This window comes from Plectropomus leopardus, chromosome 15 (genome assembly GCF_026936395.1).
Source record: "Plectropomus leopardus strain MGB_pleo_1.0 chromosome 15, ASM2693639v1, whole genome shotgun sequence".
In the NCBI taxonomy this organism is placed as follows: Eukaryota; Metazoa; Chordata; class Actinopteri; order Perciformes; family Serranidae; genus Plectropomus; species Plectropomus leopardus.
Genome location: NC_142190.1, coordinates 9,571,025 through 9,585,783, shown reverse-complemented (window position 1 = coordinate 9,585,783; position 14,759 = coordinate 9,571,025). Strand labels below are relative to the sequence as shown.

The 14,759-nt window shown below is 38.6% G+C and overlaps 1 protein-coding gene across 5 annotated transcripts in view; it reads left to right on the top strand.

Moving 5' to 3' along the window:
• Nucleotides 1-14,759, top strand: part of cadm1a (cell adhesion molecule 1a) — a 444,596-nt gene that overhangs the window by 340,717 nt on the left and 89,120 nt on the right. For all 5 annotated transcript variants that reach the window (XM_042499347.2, XM_088088619.1, XM_042499348.2 and 2 more), the window contains 2 exons: nucleotides 7,760-7,912; nucleotides 10,277-10,414. In XM_042499347.2, the coding sequence (XP_042355281.1) occupies nucleotides 7,760-7,912; nucleotides 10,277-10,414 (291 nt within the window). The remainder of the gene's footprint in view (nucleotides 1-7,759; nucleotides 7,913-10,276; nucleotides 10,415-14,759) is intronic.

Here is a 14,759-nt window from a genome sequence, read left to right as displayed (position 1 = left end):
ACAGCTCGATTTAGCTCAAACTGCAAGTCCAATTATGTCCTTGAAGTGTCTATATAGTGTTTTTGTTTCTTTCTGAACGCAAACATTTATTTTCAGTAGTTCCCAATGAAAAGAGTAAAAGCACTGCACCCAGCGACTTTTTTTGAGCAGCCGCTCCAAGCACCTCTAGCTGAAAAAGCTGAAAATCTCTGAAGTTCTCAGAAAGGCTCTGTCAGCGCTTTTCTGCCAGAAACAAATGATACGTGGGCACTCACCCTAAGACACCCGCCTATCTACCCATGATTCCACACATTTAGTTAAAACTTAACCATTACACTATTTGATCTGTGAAACTCAATGTCGAATCAACTTAAAATGTATTTTTCCTAGTTGTCCTTTGTTTGGAGTTGAGTGCGATGTACATACAGACTATTCCAAGCAAAAATGCTCACAGAATACAGAACAATAGGGTTCATTAAAGCCAGCACACTGTGAGTCAGCAGAAATCAGCATGACCAGTGACACTGAACTCAATGACTTGTAAAGGGAGAGGAAAAGTTGGACTTTCACTTTGTCACCCACCGCACAAAGTCTCCTTCTACTGTACTGTCTTATCACTGCTTTTAAATTAACTTCATCGCTATCGCCTGCAAAAACTGACAGATCAGATAATTTACAGCCTTTCAGAGTTTGGACAGACTTCTCTTCCAAAGACTTGACTATCAATTACTATTGTCAGGCATCTGCGATGTCCTTCTGCTATCAGATATGATAGAACAAGAGAAGAAGAACAGGGCAAAGAGAGCATGAAGCTAAAGGTCACTCTTTTTTTGTCTAAAGTACACAAAGAGGAGTGAGATATTTATTCTGGTGTGCTTTGACGTAACAATAAAAGAACAGTCTGCAGTATCTGCGGCTCACCTTCCCTTTGCCACGACTGCCGCTTTTTGCTTCTGAAATATACCACTGTGTTCAACCCTGCTGTTTGGACCGGGCTGTTCTCCATCGTCTGTCCTTGTATCTCTTTGAGCTGACAGCGTTGTCCCGAGCCTTAAGCACGGAGGACTGTGTCCTTGCCCCAGTGCCATGGTGCCTCAGTGTTTCCTTTCAATGTGTATTAAAACAGTATTTATTCATTCAGCTCATGCTTCTACCACAATGCCTTATTTAGAAGTGATACATAAGAGGATTATAAGATCCCCGAGAAATGCTTTTGTGAAATGGATTATATCTGATTGGCAAGGATTTTGTCAAATAGTTGGCACACCAAATACTTCATTCAAATATTAATAGATGTCTCACAGTTACAAAATGTGAGTTGTTTGGTATTTTAACAACTGTGACCTATAGTATATCGGATAGATTCCTTGGTGTTCATGTTGACAGCAAGCTGGACAGGAACGAGAACATGAACGTTATCCTGAAAAAGGCCCAGTCAGGATTGTTTTTTATCAAGGCATTTTAGCAAGTGTTATTGTCTATGCAGTTTTTTATTGTTGCAGTGGCAGCATTAATATTGAGGATCAATAAGTTATAGAAGGTGGGATCAAATATTGGCCTCACTCCCGATTCCCTGGAGTCCTTCACAGAGCAGAGAACAAGAAGGAAACTTAGGAAAGTCCTGTCATGGGACGACCGTCCCCTGCGTAGTGCCTTCATAAGTAGCAGCCGGCTCCAAATGCCGAAGTGCTCCACGGAAAGGTTCAGGACATTATTGCAGCCGTGAGGCTTTTAACGAAAGATATTGATGCACTGTGCTTCCTTTCACCATTCATTTATTTATTGTATCTATTTTTTCAGTGTTTGCAGACATACCTTTTGTTGTCATTGTCTGCTTACTGGTCACGTGATGGATTTTTAGCACTTTCGCACTTTGTGTTTGTATGAGACCGCTTGGCTTTGACTATTGACTTTGTTGGCTTTTAGTGGCGCTCTTGTTGTTGATGTTGTTGTTTGTTGCTGCTGCTGCAGTGGAGCTACATGCTTCTGTTCGACTCCTCTGCCTGGTGATCTGGTGTGAGGATCTGTCTATGTCTTTGTTTACATGCTGTATATGTTTTTGTGTTATGTCTGTGGTGATACCTGATATTCACTACGTAAGTCCTATGCGTGTTTTGACCTCTGTTAGGACGGTTATATATTTGCTTTGTATGTTTGTGTCTTATTTAAAAGGAGCAAAATATTCCACATATTTGGCTACACATTTCCTTGAAATTATGGGGGGGCATCATTGTCTTGTATAGATGGCACGATGCCTGACTGCATCTGTGAACAGTGACAGGAAATGGCAATAAGTATGGATTAAAGTACCTGTAAATATTGTTGTAAGTCAATTTACAGAACTCTCAAGTCAGCATATTTATTCAATAGACAAAAAAAACATTCAAATGTTTTTTTCTCTGTTCAAAACAAAAACTGAAGAGCTACAATAAGTGAAGCACCTGAGAGCCTGAAATGATAGACCTAAGCTGATCACATCATTTGTAGAACAGTGAATCAAGCAGATATATTTGAGTCAGAAAGACATCTTTATCCAAGATAGAGAGCCAGGCATCTCTGCTTTAGGTAGAAGTACAGTCAAAAGGTGATTGACAGACAGCAGCCTTAATGGAAGAGTTGTAGTTTCCAAACCATTTACTCAGCTGAACTTTACGGCTGCTCTCCATCTCTCCTTTAGAGTTGTTTGGGCACATGAGGCTTTCCCTCAGGACCCATCAGACCCCAACCTCACTCAACATCTTTTGGAATATTTGTGAAGAGATAAGGTGAAACACACTGGAACATATGAGGACATTTCAGCTCTAAAGGAGGGATGAACTGATGTGGATTATTCAATTTCTCTAAATTTGAATCAATCCTTTTCGGTAGAATTCAAACTATAGTTGCTGATTGCTTCAATTAAAGTCCACAGACTGTTGGTAGGTGTCCAACAAGGATCAATATCAGGCTCTCTGCTCTATACTCTAAATGTAAATTATGTTTATTTTCCAACTGCATTGTCTAGTTTTATGTTGATGACACTATCTTTGTGTGATTGATTCACAAACCAGGCTAAAACCTGTCTTTGGTAACCTTTAGACCTCTTTAATTACTTTAACCTGTAATTAGAAATCCTCTTGATGAATGTCCAGAGGGACAGAATCATAAATATGACCAACAAATTATGATGCCGAGCAAGAGCAGTGTGCGGGATATTCTTTTCTCAAGATACTTTGATACATGACTTTCCAATGCACCTGCACCGGGTAGTTGATTGTTTGAATATCTCCTTTTAAAACATAAATTTAAAGCTTGTTCTACACCAGTGTTTCCCAATTTACAGCCCACAGGCCAAATCTGGCCCCCGATAGGGTGCTGGGAGGCCCCCCAACCATTTTTTAATTCACACTAAAGATAAAGTGATTCACACTGGCAGTTGTTTTTGTACTTTTAGTAAACATAAGGTACCAAACTGCATAAAACAGCATTCAAATAGAGCTTGTTTATCAAAAAAAGCACCAGTGGTGATGATAGAAATGTCCTAAAATCCTAGAAACACCCTAAATGTTCCAAATTCTAGAAATGTCCTAAACATGTTTGGAGCTGCTGCGAGTGGCCCCTAGCCTCCCGTCATTTTGCAAAAGTGGCCCCCAAGCAAAACAAGTTGAGTATTCCTGTTCTCGACTCCGTGTTATCCTGTCAGAGCTCATATTGAACACATTTAAAAACTAAAAATTCAACTCGCATCCTTACACTGTTTCTCCTTTAATAATAGAGCTACCAATACTGAGATACATACACTGCTGCCACTCAACTTTACCACAATAGCCTCGATTTATCTACTGTATTATATATATGTGTATCACCATACATAAAAGTAAGAGTAGGCTATGTTCCCTTCCAAACAGCAATACCTCTAAAAGCAGGGTGTGTGCTTTCTTCAGCATCTGTATACCGCAGCATCGGTACATTTGAATCTTGGAGCATTTAATTCAATTAAATCATTAGGATTAGAGTCTGACCTCTCATTTTAATGAGGGCTAACAAGGCTTTTGAATGAGCTACACTAATTAGGGGCATATTATTCATGTGCCACAATAAGGGCTTCATTGTGCTTAGATAAAAGAATCTAATCGTTGCACTAATGGAAACCAACCATTTAAGGTTTTTTCTGGCAAATGTGGGAAATGTGCGAGGGAAAGAAATAAGCATTTGCATGGGAAATGACCCCCTTGTATGCAGAATTTTCACACTGCTTTGTTCAGACTTTCCCTGGTGTGTTTGAACTTTTTGGTTTTTTTTTTGTTGTTGTGAATGATGTGAGCAAACCTCACTGGCAGGATAATCAAAGACGGAGAGAAGTGGGAAAGTGGCAGCAGCACATTGTGTCATGTGCAAAGCACCGACAAAATGGCCCGAGTCTTTTTTTGTCTATGGGGCCAAACAGAGCAGAAATCTATGTTGAGATTGAAGTCTTTTAATTTTTGGGTTTCTTTCCACATATTTTTCCTTAATGTGGTCACACACACACAGAGAGAAAAAAAACTCATCTCCAGTCAGCCTTATGGTATCACTTAAAATGTGCCTGATGTTCTTGTTTAATGATGCACAAAATCAATTGTGGTGATTAGTATTCTTGCTTCTCACTGGCGGACTCCCTCTCCTTTCTGCCTCTGTTTCAATCACTCTCTCTGTTTCTCTTGACATTAAAGGCAAATACAGTATGGCCACACAGCTGCAGCATCTTTCTTCTGCTCATCATCTGTGAAATCATAATGTAGCCGATGGTTTTTCTATCTATCTATGTCTGTTTCGAGGTCTTGTGTGTCAGAAGTTTCCATGTTTAATGCTTTAAGCTGTAAGAAACAAAAAGCAGAGCCAGAGGATGAGTACACAGATCTATACTAGGAGAGTGCAGAGTGTAAAGAGCCTGGAGTTGCTGTCAATCAGTGCAGAATTTATCAGAACATCAAAGAGGGACGGAGACGGGTAGGCTTTCATCTTAACCACATGTTGTCATTTTACATTACAGCTGATAGAGTGTGCTTAGGTAGATGGGCAAACAAGGTAAGGGGAGATGAAAGTGGCTGCAGATGAGGAAGAGACAGGATTTATGGATTTGTCCTCAATTCTACTGTAGGCTGACCAAAGGACGGCAAAGTATGAGGCCTCCGTTAATGTAAACCATGATGTTAGCATGTGCTGTGTGTCTGCACATGCTAAACAGAAACCTTTCAGGCGTAGTGGTCACTCCAGTGGATAGATATTGAAAAGGCATTTTCCTGTATATGCACTGGTTTTGATACCATAGTTACCCATTAAGTGGTGAAGGGATGATGTATTTTTGTAGACCAACCAGAAAGTAAACATCGCGCTGGTTCCCTCGTCCAAAACCTTATGGGATTTTTGATTATTGCCAAAAATAAGCTCTGTGATGAACACAAGTTTATGAGATTTATGGTTTTGTTCAGCATGATAATCTTCACAGATGAACACCACTTTTTTTGTGTTTAGAAGCATAAATTAAAGCAGAAAGCTATTGTTAGTCTACACGAACTACATTGTGGTCGCACAACTTAAACGTCACAACTACAAACACTGTAAAAATCTAACCTTTAAAACACAATCTAAAAATATTATAAACAGATAAATCTACAAGTTCGAGTGTGACTGTTGCTGTAAAGGCAGATGAGTGGGTTAAATGAGTTTCTGTGTCCGCTGTGATGACGTCTGACGTCTCTGACAAACACTGTAGTCCCATTTCACCACTTGTTAGGCGGGACAGGAGGGAGGAATAAAAGAGTAGAAAGAGAGGGGAGATGCTGAGAAATTAGGAGAAAGTTTTAGCATTTTTGCATCGAACAGTATTAGAATATGTTGAAATATGGCATACACTCCTGTAACAGCATTAGAATTAGATTTTATTTTATATTTGATCTTCTTAATTGGTCTGTTAAATACATGCATTTCTTAATTTAAAATTCAAATACAAATGGACATGTGAAAGAAAAATACTTGAAGAATGAGCATCAAAAAAAAAGTTTTTTTTATGCCTAAAGTGAAATAAATTAGGAGAAAAATCTTGACTGCGGTGGTCATAATTCATGCATGAAAGGGGAATTATTAAAGTGTAAATTGTCTTGTGCTTTGATTTTCTCTCCTTTTCTTTTCATTGCTGCACTCTGTGTTACATCACTTTGCTCTGGGATTGATTGTTGACTAATTAGATTGAGGAGGGTTTTTTTTCCCTCTCTGGAAAGTTCTTTGAAGCGTGCTTGAAGTTGTGATCCACTTCAAGCGAAAAATGACTAGGGGCATCTTTGTCCATAAAACCTGTAAAAACTATTAAATATTTATTTTTACACATGCAGGCATAAACCCAAAATAGCAGGGCTGCTGGACGGCTCTTTGGTTTGGGTGAGTGATTCTTACTAAAACAACTTAAAGAAACCTGTTGACTCAAAAAAATAAAATAAAAAAAAAAAAAAACAGACAAAAAACAACAACCTTTTATCATTGTTGTTATATTATTATTTGTTTGAATTAACAGGAATGCAAATGAATTGCTTCTTAGTTGGTTCCTGTTTTGCATATCTTACTTATTTATTATTTATTTATATATTTGTTTATTTTTTGCAGCATAATGAATAGTTCTAATTACATTTTAGTGCTACTGTTGTGGTCCCATCACATCTGACAATCTGTCGACTAGAAGGAAAAGCTGTGTCTTTTCATTTTTAAACACAACTTTGCTCGTAGTAGGGTTAATATATTTAATTGAATAATTGATTGACGGAGAATCATTCAATTATTTGGTTTATCTAAAAATTATTTCAGACAGACATGTCCTCGTTAGTGAAGATTTTCTGTCTTTCTTTGTCTCATGTTACAGTAAACTGAATATTTTTTTCTTCTGGTGTTCTTGTTAGACACGACAAGCAATTTGATAACACCACCCAGGGTTTATTAAAAGATTGATGAGTATTTATTTTCCTATTTTATAGACTAAATGGTTATTTAGCAAATCAAAAATAGAATAATTTGTGAGTTGCTGCCCTGGATAGAAAGACAATTTCTGTTGCATCATGAATCAAACCTAAATAGAAAGAAAATAGTTAACACAAGATGGGTTTTATTTTTGTAGCTCTCACCATCATTTCTACTCTATCTACATTAGACAACATTGTTGGAATATCACGGATCTGATCAGAGCTCTGTATGTGGGATTAACAGCGGGATATCATCTTCCCAGAACCCCGCAGAACAGACCAGAATAAAATCAGAAAGTCTAATGAAATGGCAGTTCAGTCTGATTTTCAGGCGAGTAGCAAATAACAGAAGAAAAGCGAGAACGGTAACAATGAAATATCCTTGACTAGCTGTCTCATCTGACCTCAATCCACTGAGCAAACAAACAGAAAAATAAAGCTTGCTGTAAAGATGGCCGCTGTACAGGCCTGGCACAGCATCACAGGACCCACGCAGGCGATGATTCGGTCTTCTGATGTGTGCGGGTCGTAGACCTCAAACAGTCAATCACTGCAAAGGATTTGACAGCAAATATTGATATATGATGAAGTTTGGTTTGTCCATTTATGTTTGTCCCACTGAAATTGAGAGATCATATATATATAAATAAAAAAAAAAGGCTCCAATTCCTACACGGTTTCTGTGATGCCAGAGTGTAAATATCACTGCTATATACAGATTAAATAATTTAAAAAAGCGTATGTGTGCCTCCCATACGTGTAAATATATGCCATATAAATTATAAAAATGGTGTTTTTCTTTTCTCTTTCAGCACTGAAAGACGCACGCTTTCAGCTGGTGAACTTCTCAGACAACGAGCTGCGGGTGTCGCTGTCGAATGTCTCGCTGTCAGACGAGGGTCGATATGTTTGCCAGCTCTACACGGACCCCCCACAGGAAGCCTACGCTGACATCACCGTGCTAAGTAAGTACAACAGCAAAACACACACACACATACTGTATAAAAAATGCACCAACACTGGATGTTAATATTAGCGGGGAGGAAAAGCCTCTTAATCAACATTTAGCATGTGGAAGACAGCATACATTGACATGCTGAGCAGCATGGTGGCAGCTCACTATGATGCCTGCAGGAGGCCCTGACGGCAGCTGCAGTGGAGTTTGGAACAAAAAAATGTGTTTCATTTGTGTTTATCAATTCTTGTCATAATGTTGTATAAACAAGCTAATATATAGTTGCCAGGGTGCAATATTGCAAGGCCCACTAGGTCACATATCCATGAAACAAGCCATACAGGCTGCTGAAAAGGCACACACACACACACACACACACACACACACACAACTGTAATAAACCATGTGCTTTTTTTAGGTAATATGCATGCAAGGTTTCACTTCAGTGCCTGTGGTGTCAGTAGTATGCATTAGGGTAAGATGATATCTGCACAACATACTAAAATCCATATCATCATAACTATGGATATTTTTTCCAATATCGATATGGCACAAATGTGTGTGAAATCACATAAAACCAATTGATGCTCAGTGCAATCGCGGAAATGAATTTCCACGAGATGACCACGTTGTAATGATGCGCTCACTGAAAGATTATTGAATCACCAGCCCTTGTATGTTAAGTATGCATTCCTTCACCAGTGTATGTGGGAGAGAGTTAAAGTTACACGACCTCTTTAAGCAAGAGCCAATCAGGTTACTTTATAAGAACAATGAACAGAATTAAACTCTGCACAGAGTTTATTGAATGATGAAAGCAGTTTTTTTTCCCGATGACACTCTGATTGATGCTAAGTTCAGCTGTCATTAACTTTCATCGCAGACAAGCTTGTTAAAGAGCTGCATCATCCTGTTTTAGTTTAAAAGTGTCCTCTTCACATACTCATGAAAAGCATTCAACCAAAGCCTGAGGAGGCAACTACAAAATACAGTAACTGTGTGCTTTATGGGTGTTTTTTAAATATCACTATGAGTTAAGAAGAAGAGCCTCATGAAGTGATGTGACTAGTGAGTGTATGGGAAGGTCCGAAATTATAAACATATCATTGGGATATCAGCTGACAACTAATCAATCATCTATTTGGGTTGTTTTCTTCTATTTACTGTAGAGTGCACACACACTGCTTTATTTAGATCACTGTATGAAAAGTATACAATTTTTACCACAGACAGCAAAGAAATTTGAAAGCAGATTGTGTATTATGACTTGGGGTTTTGCAGTTTTATAGGTTTTTGTAATCATATCATATAGGTTTGGCTGTTTTTCCTACCAAGAGAAAATTCCTTGCATTGGATTGCACTTGGATTTTACCCCAGTTGCAAGAGTAAATATTGGCATTGTGTGTTTCTTTAAACCATGAATGCTGGAAATGTGCCGATGTCACCCTAAAAATACCCACTTTTTGTCACCCCAGCCACTGCAGGGAAATTTAATGATGTTGCCTTATGAATACCTGATTATTGTTGCAGCAAAAAATGGTGGAAATGTGCTGTTGTCACCTTAAAAGTGCTGAGTTGTTGTTGCCACAGCCACTACTGGACATGTGCTGGCTTCACCTTGAAAATACCCCGTTTTTGTCACAACATCCAACACTGGAAATGTGCAAACACCTTAAAAATATGTTGTTGTTGCCACCAAAAACACTGCTGGGAATTTCGTGTGTTGTGAAAAAAAAGTGGTCTGCTGCTTGGCAGCAAGTTTTCCCTATAGATCTCAGAACATCAACCATCCCCTTCTCCTCCTGATAAGAAACTAAGGTCATATGCATGTTATCTGAACTACATTACTTTAGAAACGTTGGTATGATACTTATGAAACATAGAAACGTAATGTATCTGTGCTATGCGGAAACATACAGTGCCAATTTTCTTCTGATGACTGGGCTGAGGACTGTAATTTGCAACAATAGCAGTATTTTTGCCAAAAGTAACTTGGATTTTTTCATATCAAACTGTCAATATCAAACTATGTATGCTGCACTGATAATAGTTGATAAATTTAATATGATACTGAGTTTTCTTTTTTGCATGCTTGCATAGCATGATTTTTTATGTATATAAATGAACTTCACATAAGGTGTCTATAAAGCAAGTATTGCAATAATTCAGTGATTTGGACATGGACATTTTTGCCCTGGATTATGGGTGTTCTGCACTTTTCTAATTGTCATGTGACCTACTTTAAAAATGTCAAACCTAAAAAGCCCTCTACAGTATGTCAGCTGTGATGTGTTGTCATCATGTCGTGCTCAGAGTGTAGAAGTACTCTATTCCCTCAGTGTTTACAGAGTTCTGTTTGTGTGTCCTGCTGCAGTTCCTCCAGGTAACCCCATCATCGAGGCCCGGGATGAGGTCCTGAGCGAGGGCAATGAGACAGAGATGACCTGCACTGCCATGAGCAGTAAGCCTGCCGCCACCATCAGATGGATGAAGGGAGATAAAGAGCTTCCAGGTAGGTCGACTCAGCATGCAATCACAATCATCAATCAAGAAATGTCCTCTTTTAACACAATGAGGCACTTATGTAGTGCAGAAGATGGGAGTTAAAGTTCCTTTCACAAATATTCACTCTTCTGGCTACTTTTTTCTTTTGGTTATCTGTACAAAGAAAACCTCTGTGTGACAAACACATTGAGCTCCATGAACCAAAGAAAAAGGGCCATGATGTGACTCCTCAAAGAAAGAAAACTACTCCTGTGTCCAATTTTCCCCTCGCTTTGAAAAACCGTGGCACCATTCGTACATTCCACATAAAGCAAAGGAAAAAAAAGAACCGTGTACTGTTTCTCCTGTCCTCTGATTGATAATCTAAGATAAGAGTAGAATTTTCTAGCTTTCCTCGACCAAAACATGCAAAAGATAAGAAAGAAGACAAGAAAGAAGAAGTTATCTAAACATGGATCAGACCAATATGGACTTGACTTTGACTTTGGACTTGAAATTGAATCTGAAATTATCCAGTGAAGCCTGAACAAATAGGTTTGATTTCTCTCAAAAACATGGGTCAAAGGCTATGATCAACTTAACGAGAAGTGGCCCAAAGATCAGCAAGAAAGTTTTTTAAATTTAAGTTTTTTTAACTTTTAGAAATTAGATAGTAAAAAGAAAATTACCTGAAATTAAACAACACATTGTTAATACAAAAGCTGAAAATTATATTTTTTTTCCCTTTTCTAAAACTAATTTTAAGGTCATTTTCTCAGCACCTTAAACTAATTTCCCTTTGTGGGGCATTTTTTGCCACCTTGCTCTTTGCCTTTTCCTCCATGTTTCAAAAGAAATCAAATCCAATTGTGCAGGTTTCAGAGGGTTGAAATGACTTCCGAAAGGCATCTCACCTCAGCACAAGAAAAGTGATGGCAATCCAGCTTTCAAAGGGCTAAAGATAGCTGGCAATATTAATAACACTTGAGGTCAATTGCTATAGTTGATAATTAAATAATAGCTAAACCAATGAGACAAAATGTCTTGAGGGGCAGCATGTCACAGCAGCCGAAAACACCACAAACGCAGAGAGCCGTACTATTTCAGGAAGAGGAAATGCTTAGATATATCAAGTCGATGCCAAATAGCACAGGCCCCGATGGTGGGTTTCAGGGGACACTGGAGCTCGATGCCCTTACTGAGCATTTGCTTTTAAAGTGCAGTGTGCCTTATCAGTGGTGTTGTTCCACAGAGGGAAAAACCTGGAAATGGATAAAGCTGCTATAGGCCAAAGCAATTTTGGTATGCACCAAATGACACACTTCATAGGGTGCGTGGCATTTCAGACATGGTTTGTTGCACAAACTAACAAAAAAACACCTTGTTTTTAGGCCTTAAAGGTCATCATGAATTATTGTATAGACATGGAGTGAAAATCCATCTTTATTTCAACACTTTTTGCTACTGGTGATGCAATTGCCATGGTTTCCAAAATGTGCCTGTACACAAGTTTCTGTAGGTGTGCACATTTAACTTTTAAGGGTTGCTAAATTGCAACTTTTGCATGCACGTATGCATCTTTTAAGCCCTTATGCCATGAATATAAATGAACCAATTTTAGGGTCAGTCTCTTTCTTTCCTTGCTGGCTTTCCCTATTTAGTGCTTGCATCAATGCTGTTGCTTTTTAAATGGAGCTCTGCTGCGACTTTGAATAGTTTCCATTAAAGCAATGTGGATGTGCAGTGGTGGCCAGAGCCTGTTGGCACTGTGACAACTTTCATGCCTTCATCAAAGGTAGCTGAGCTTTAGAAGTCTGAGCAGAGCTCAGGGGTGAACAGGCCTCCTGCCAGGCAGCTCCACCTCAGAGCCCAGACGGCGAGCTTTGTAAAGACTTTGAAACAAAGGTCCTAATCAGAAGTTGTGTAGAAGGCCCTGAGCAGCTTCACCTCTACACTGCAGCACATTAAACCCTTAGTGGTCAGCTCAAATCTGAGATTGTTCCATTGTGCCAAGGTCACGGATCGTCTCAAAACTACTGTAGCTGTTAACACCACAAAAAAAATTACAGTTGAATGACGTTCTCTCAAGTCTTCTTGTTTCTGCCGACCAGTGTGTACAGTGGCAATGCTTAGATTGTAAGTATTGAATAGCCAGTGGTAGACAAGTATTTAGCTCCTTTATTCAAGTAAAAGTACTTATACTACACTGTCAAAATACTATGTTACAAGTGAAAGTCCTTCATTGAAAAGTAAAAGTAATTCAGCATAATCAAGAACATGTACATAAAGTATTCAGAGTAAAAGCACTCAATGTAGAAATCTGAAAATATATAGATTTAAAAATTTTTTAAAAATGATGAAAAAAATGAATCAACTAAAATGTTTATATTAAGATGGATGTCACTGAGAAGCAGCGGAAGGTCAAGTGGTACTTTTGTGTTTTGTAGATCCCAACATACAAACTCAGTTGGTCCTCTTTTCCTGTGCATCCTTTATGTTTCCATCACCATCATCCTTTGACCACATTCTTGTGGAGCGGTGAGGGAGTGGCTTCGAGTTAAATAAAATGTCCCTACACTTCAATCCCTTCACTTTGCCCAAAATATTCTCTTATCCACTTGTGGAGTCTTCCTGCTGGGGGAGAGCAGGGTAATTGAAATCACCCTGCGGTTGTCTCATAAGACTTGAGGCTAATGGCTGTTCTGGTCCCTGTCAGTCAATGAAGTGCCCTACCTACTGGCTTTTCTTTTTTTAAACCCGTCCTTCTTTCTTCCGTCTTGAAAGAGCAGAAAAGAATGACCCGCACAGCTAGATCCAGCACTGCTACAACTCCTTCTTTTCATGACTTTCCCTGCAGTCTAAGAATAAGAGCTAGAAATATCAGGTGCCAGGGCATATGTTGATAAATCACCAAAAATCAGGATAATAGTAAAAGAAAAGATAGGGAGATAATAGTGAGATAATGGGTCTGCGCATATTAAGAGAGATAGTTGGATTTACATTGGCAAGCATGACAATTGCAACCTTTAAATGATATTTAAGAGAGGCTGATTATCCCTCCAGGTAATTAAGTTAAATTCTGGGGACGTTTAATTAGAAATAAGTCTTCCAGGCAAGAAGCCACAGCCGAAGGTAATTTAAGTAATTTTGCCCTAGTGTCAGAGCTCTGGCACCCTCAGCCATTCTTTTTCTTTCCATCTTTCATTCCCTCGCACTCCTTTGTTTTTCACACTTGCAGCATCAGCAGTGCAGTACCAGCTTTCTTTTTCACAACATCGCTGCAGTGTCGACCAAACAAACTGTGCAGTTATTTGACACAGTTTACGAAAGAGCTAGCATTAAAATGGCAGCAGTGTCAGGTAAGTTGTACTCACAAAGACCGTATTTATGTAAAATGAGAAAAGATGGATTTTCTAAATGGGCCCACCATTGTTTTATCCGTTTCAGCTAGTAGCACCTTTTCACCTGCGGCGAAAATGGATAAAAGCAAATGGCGTGCTCCAAATGCAGTCTTGTGACCGGTGAGCCTTTAAGTACCACTGAATATTGTGCTATGGCAAAAAATTGCATCTATCAATTTTAGAACTTCAAAGAGTGCCGAGTCTAATCTGCAAATGGCAATCCATTCCTGACAAGTGTGAGAAAACAGCATGGGCGTCGGGGTCGACGGGGCATCTAGTGTTATACAAATCATTTTTTTGCCTTTCAACAAAAAAAGTATATCACTCAAAAACTCAGGTTAAGAGGTGGTGAATACTCAGTTAAGGAGGAAAATATTCCTAAAAAGAAATAAAGTCATGGCGCACTAAAAAATAAAAACATGCTGCATGGAGATGGTTTTGTATGGAGACGCTGTGGCAGGATCCCTTTTAAAGGAGATGCTGTGTTCACTGCAGAGTAAGTGTAACAGCAGCGTTAGTGATCTTTAAGAGTAAACACATTGGATTGGATAGCTAGATTTATTTTATTTATTTTACTTTTGTTATATTCATTTATATGAGCTCTTACATGAAATAAAGCAAAGACAAGTATCACTTTGACCGTCCTGTGGCAGGATAATAGGAAACATTATTACATGTACACAAATATTTAGACATAAAGTTTTGAAAATACTAAAACAAGCTCTTGTGGTTGAGGTGATTCAAAATGGTTGAAAAAAACAGATTTATTGGCTGTTTTTTATTCTGTCGTTGACTGCCATCTCCTCATTTATTTTGATTTTTTCATTTATCATAATTTGTCCTTAATATTTGTGCTTCCAGCTTTTAGGTTACATACTCATTTCTTTTTTGGTCAATTTTAATTTGTTAGTTTGTTCATTTGCACCTTGTCGTGCTGCAGCCCACAGACAAAGTTAAAAAAAATGTTAAAAG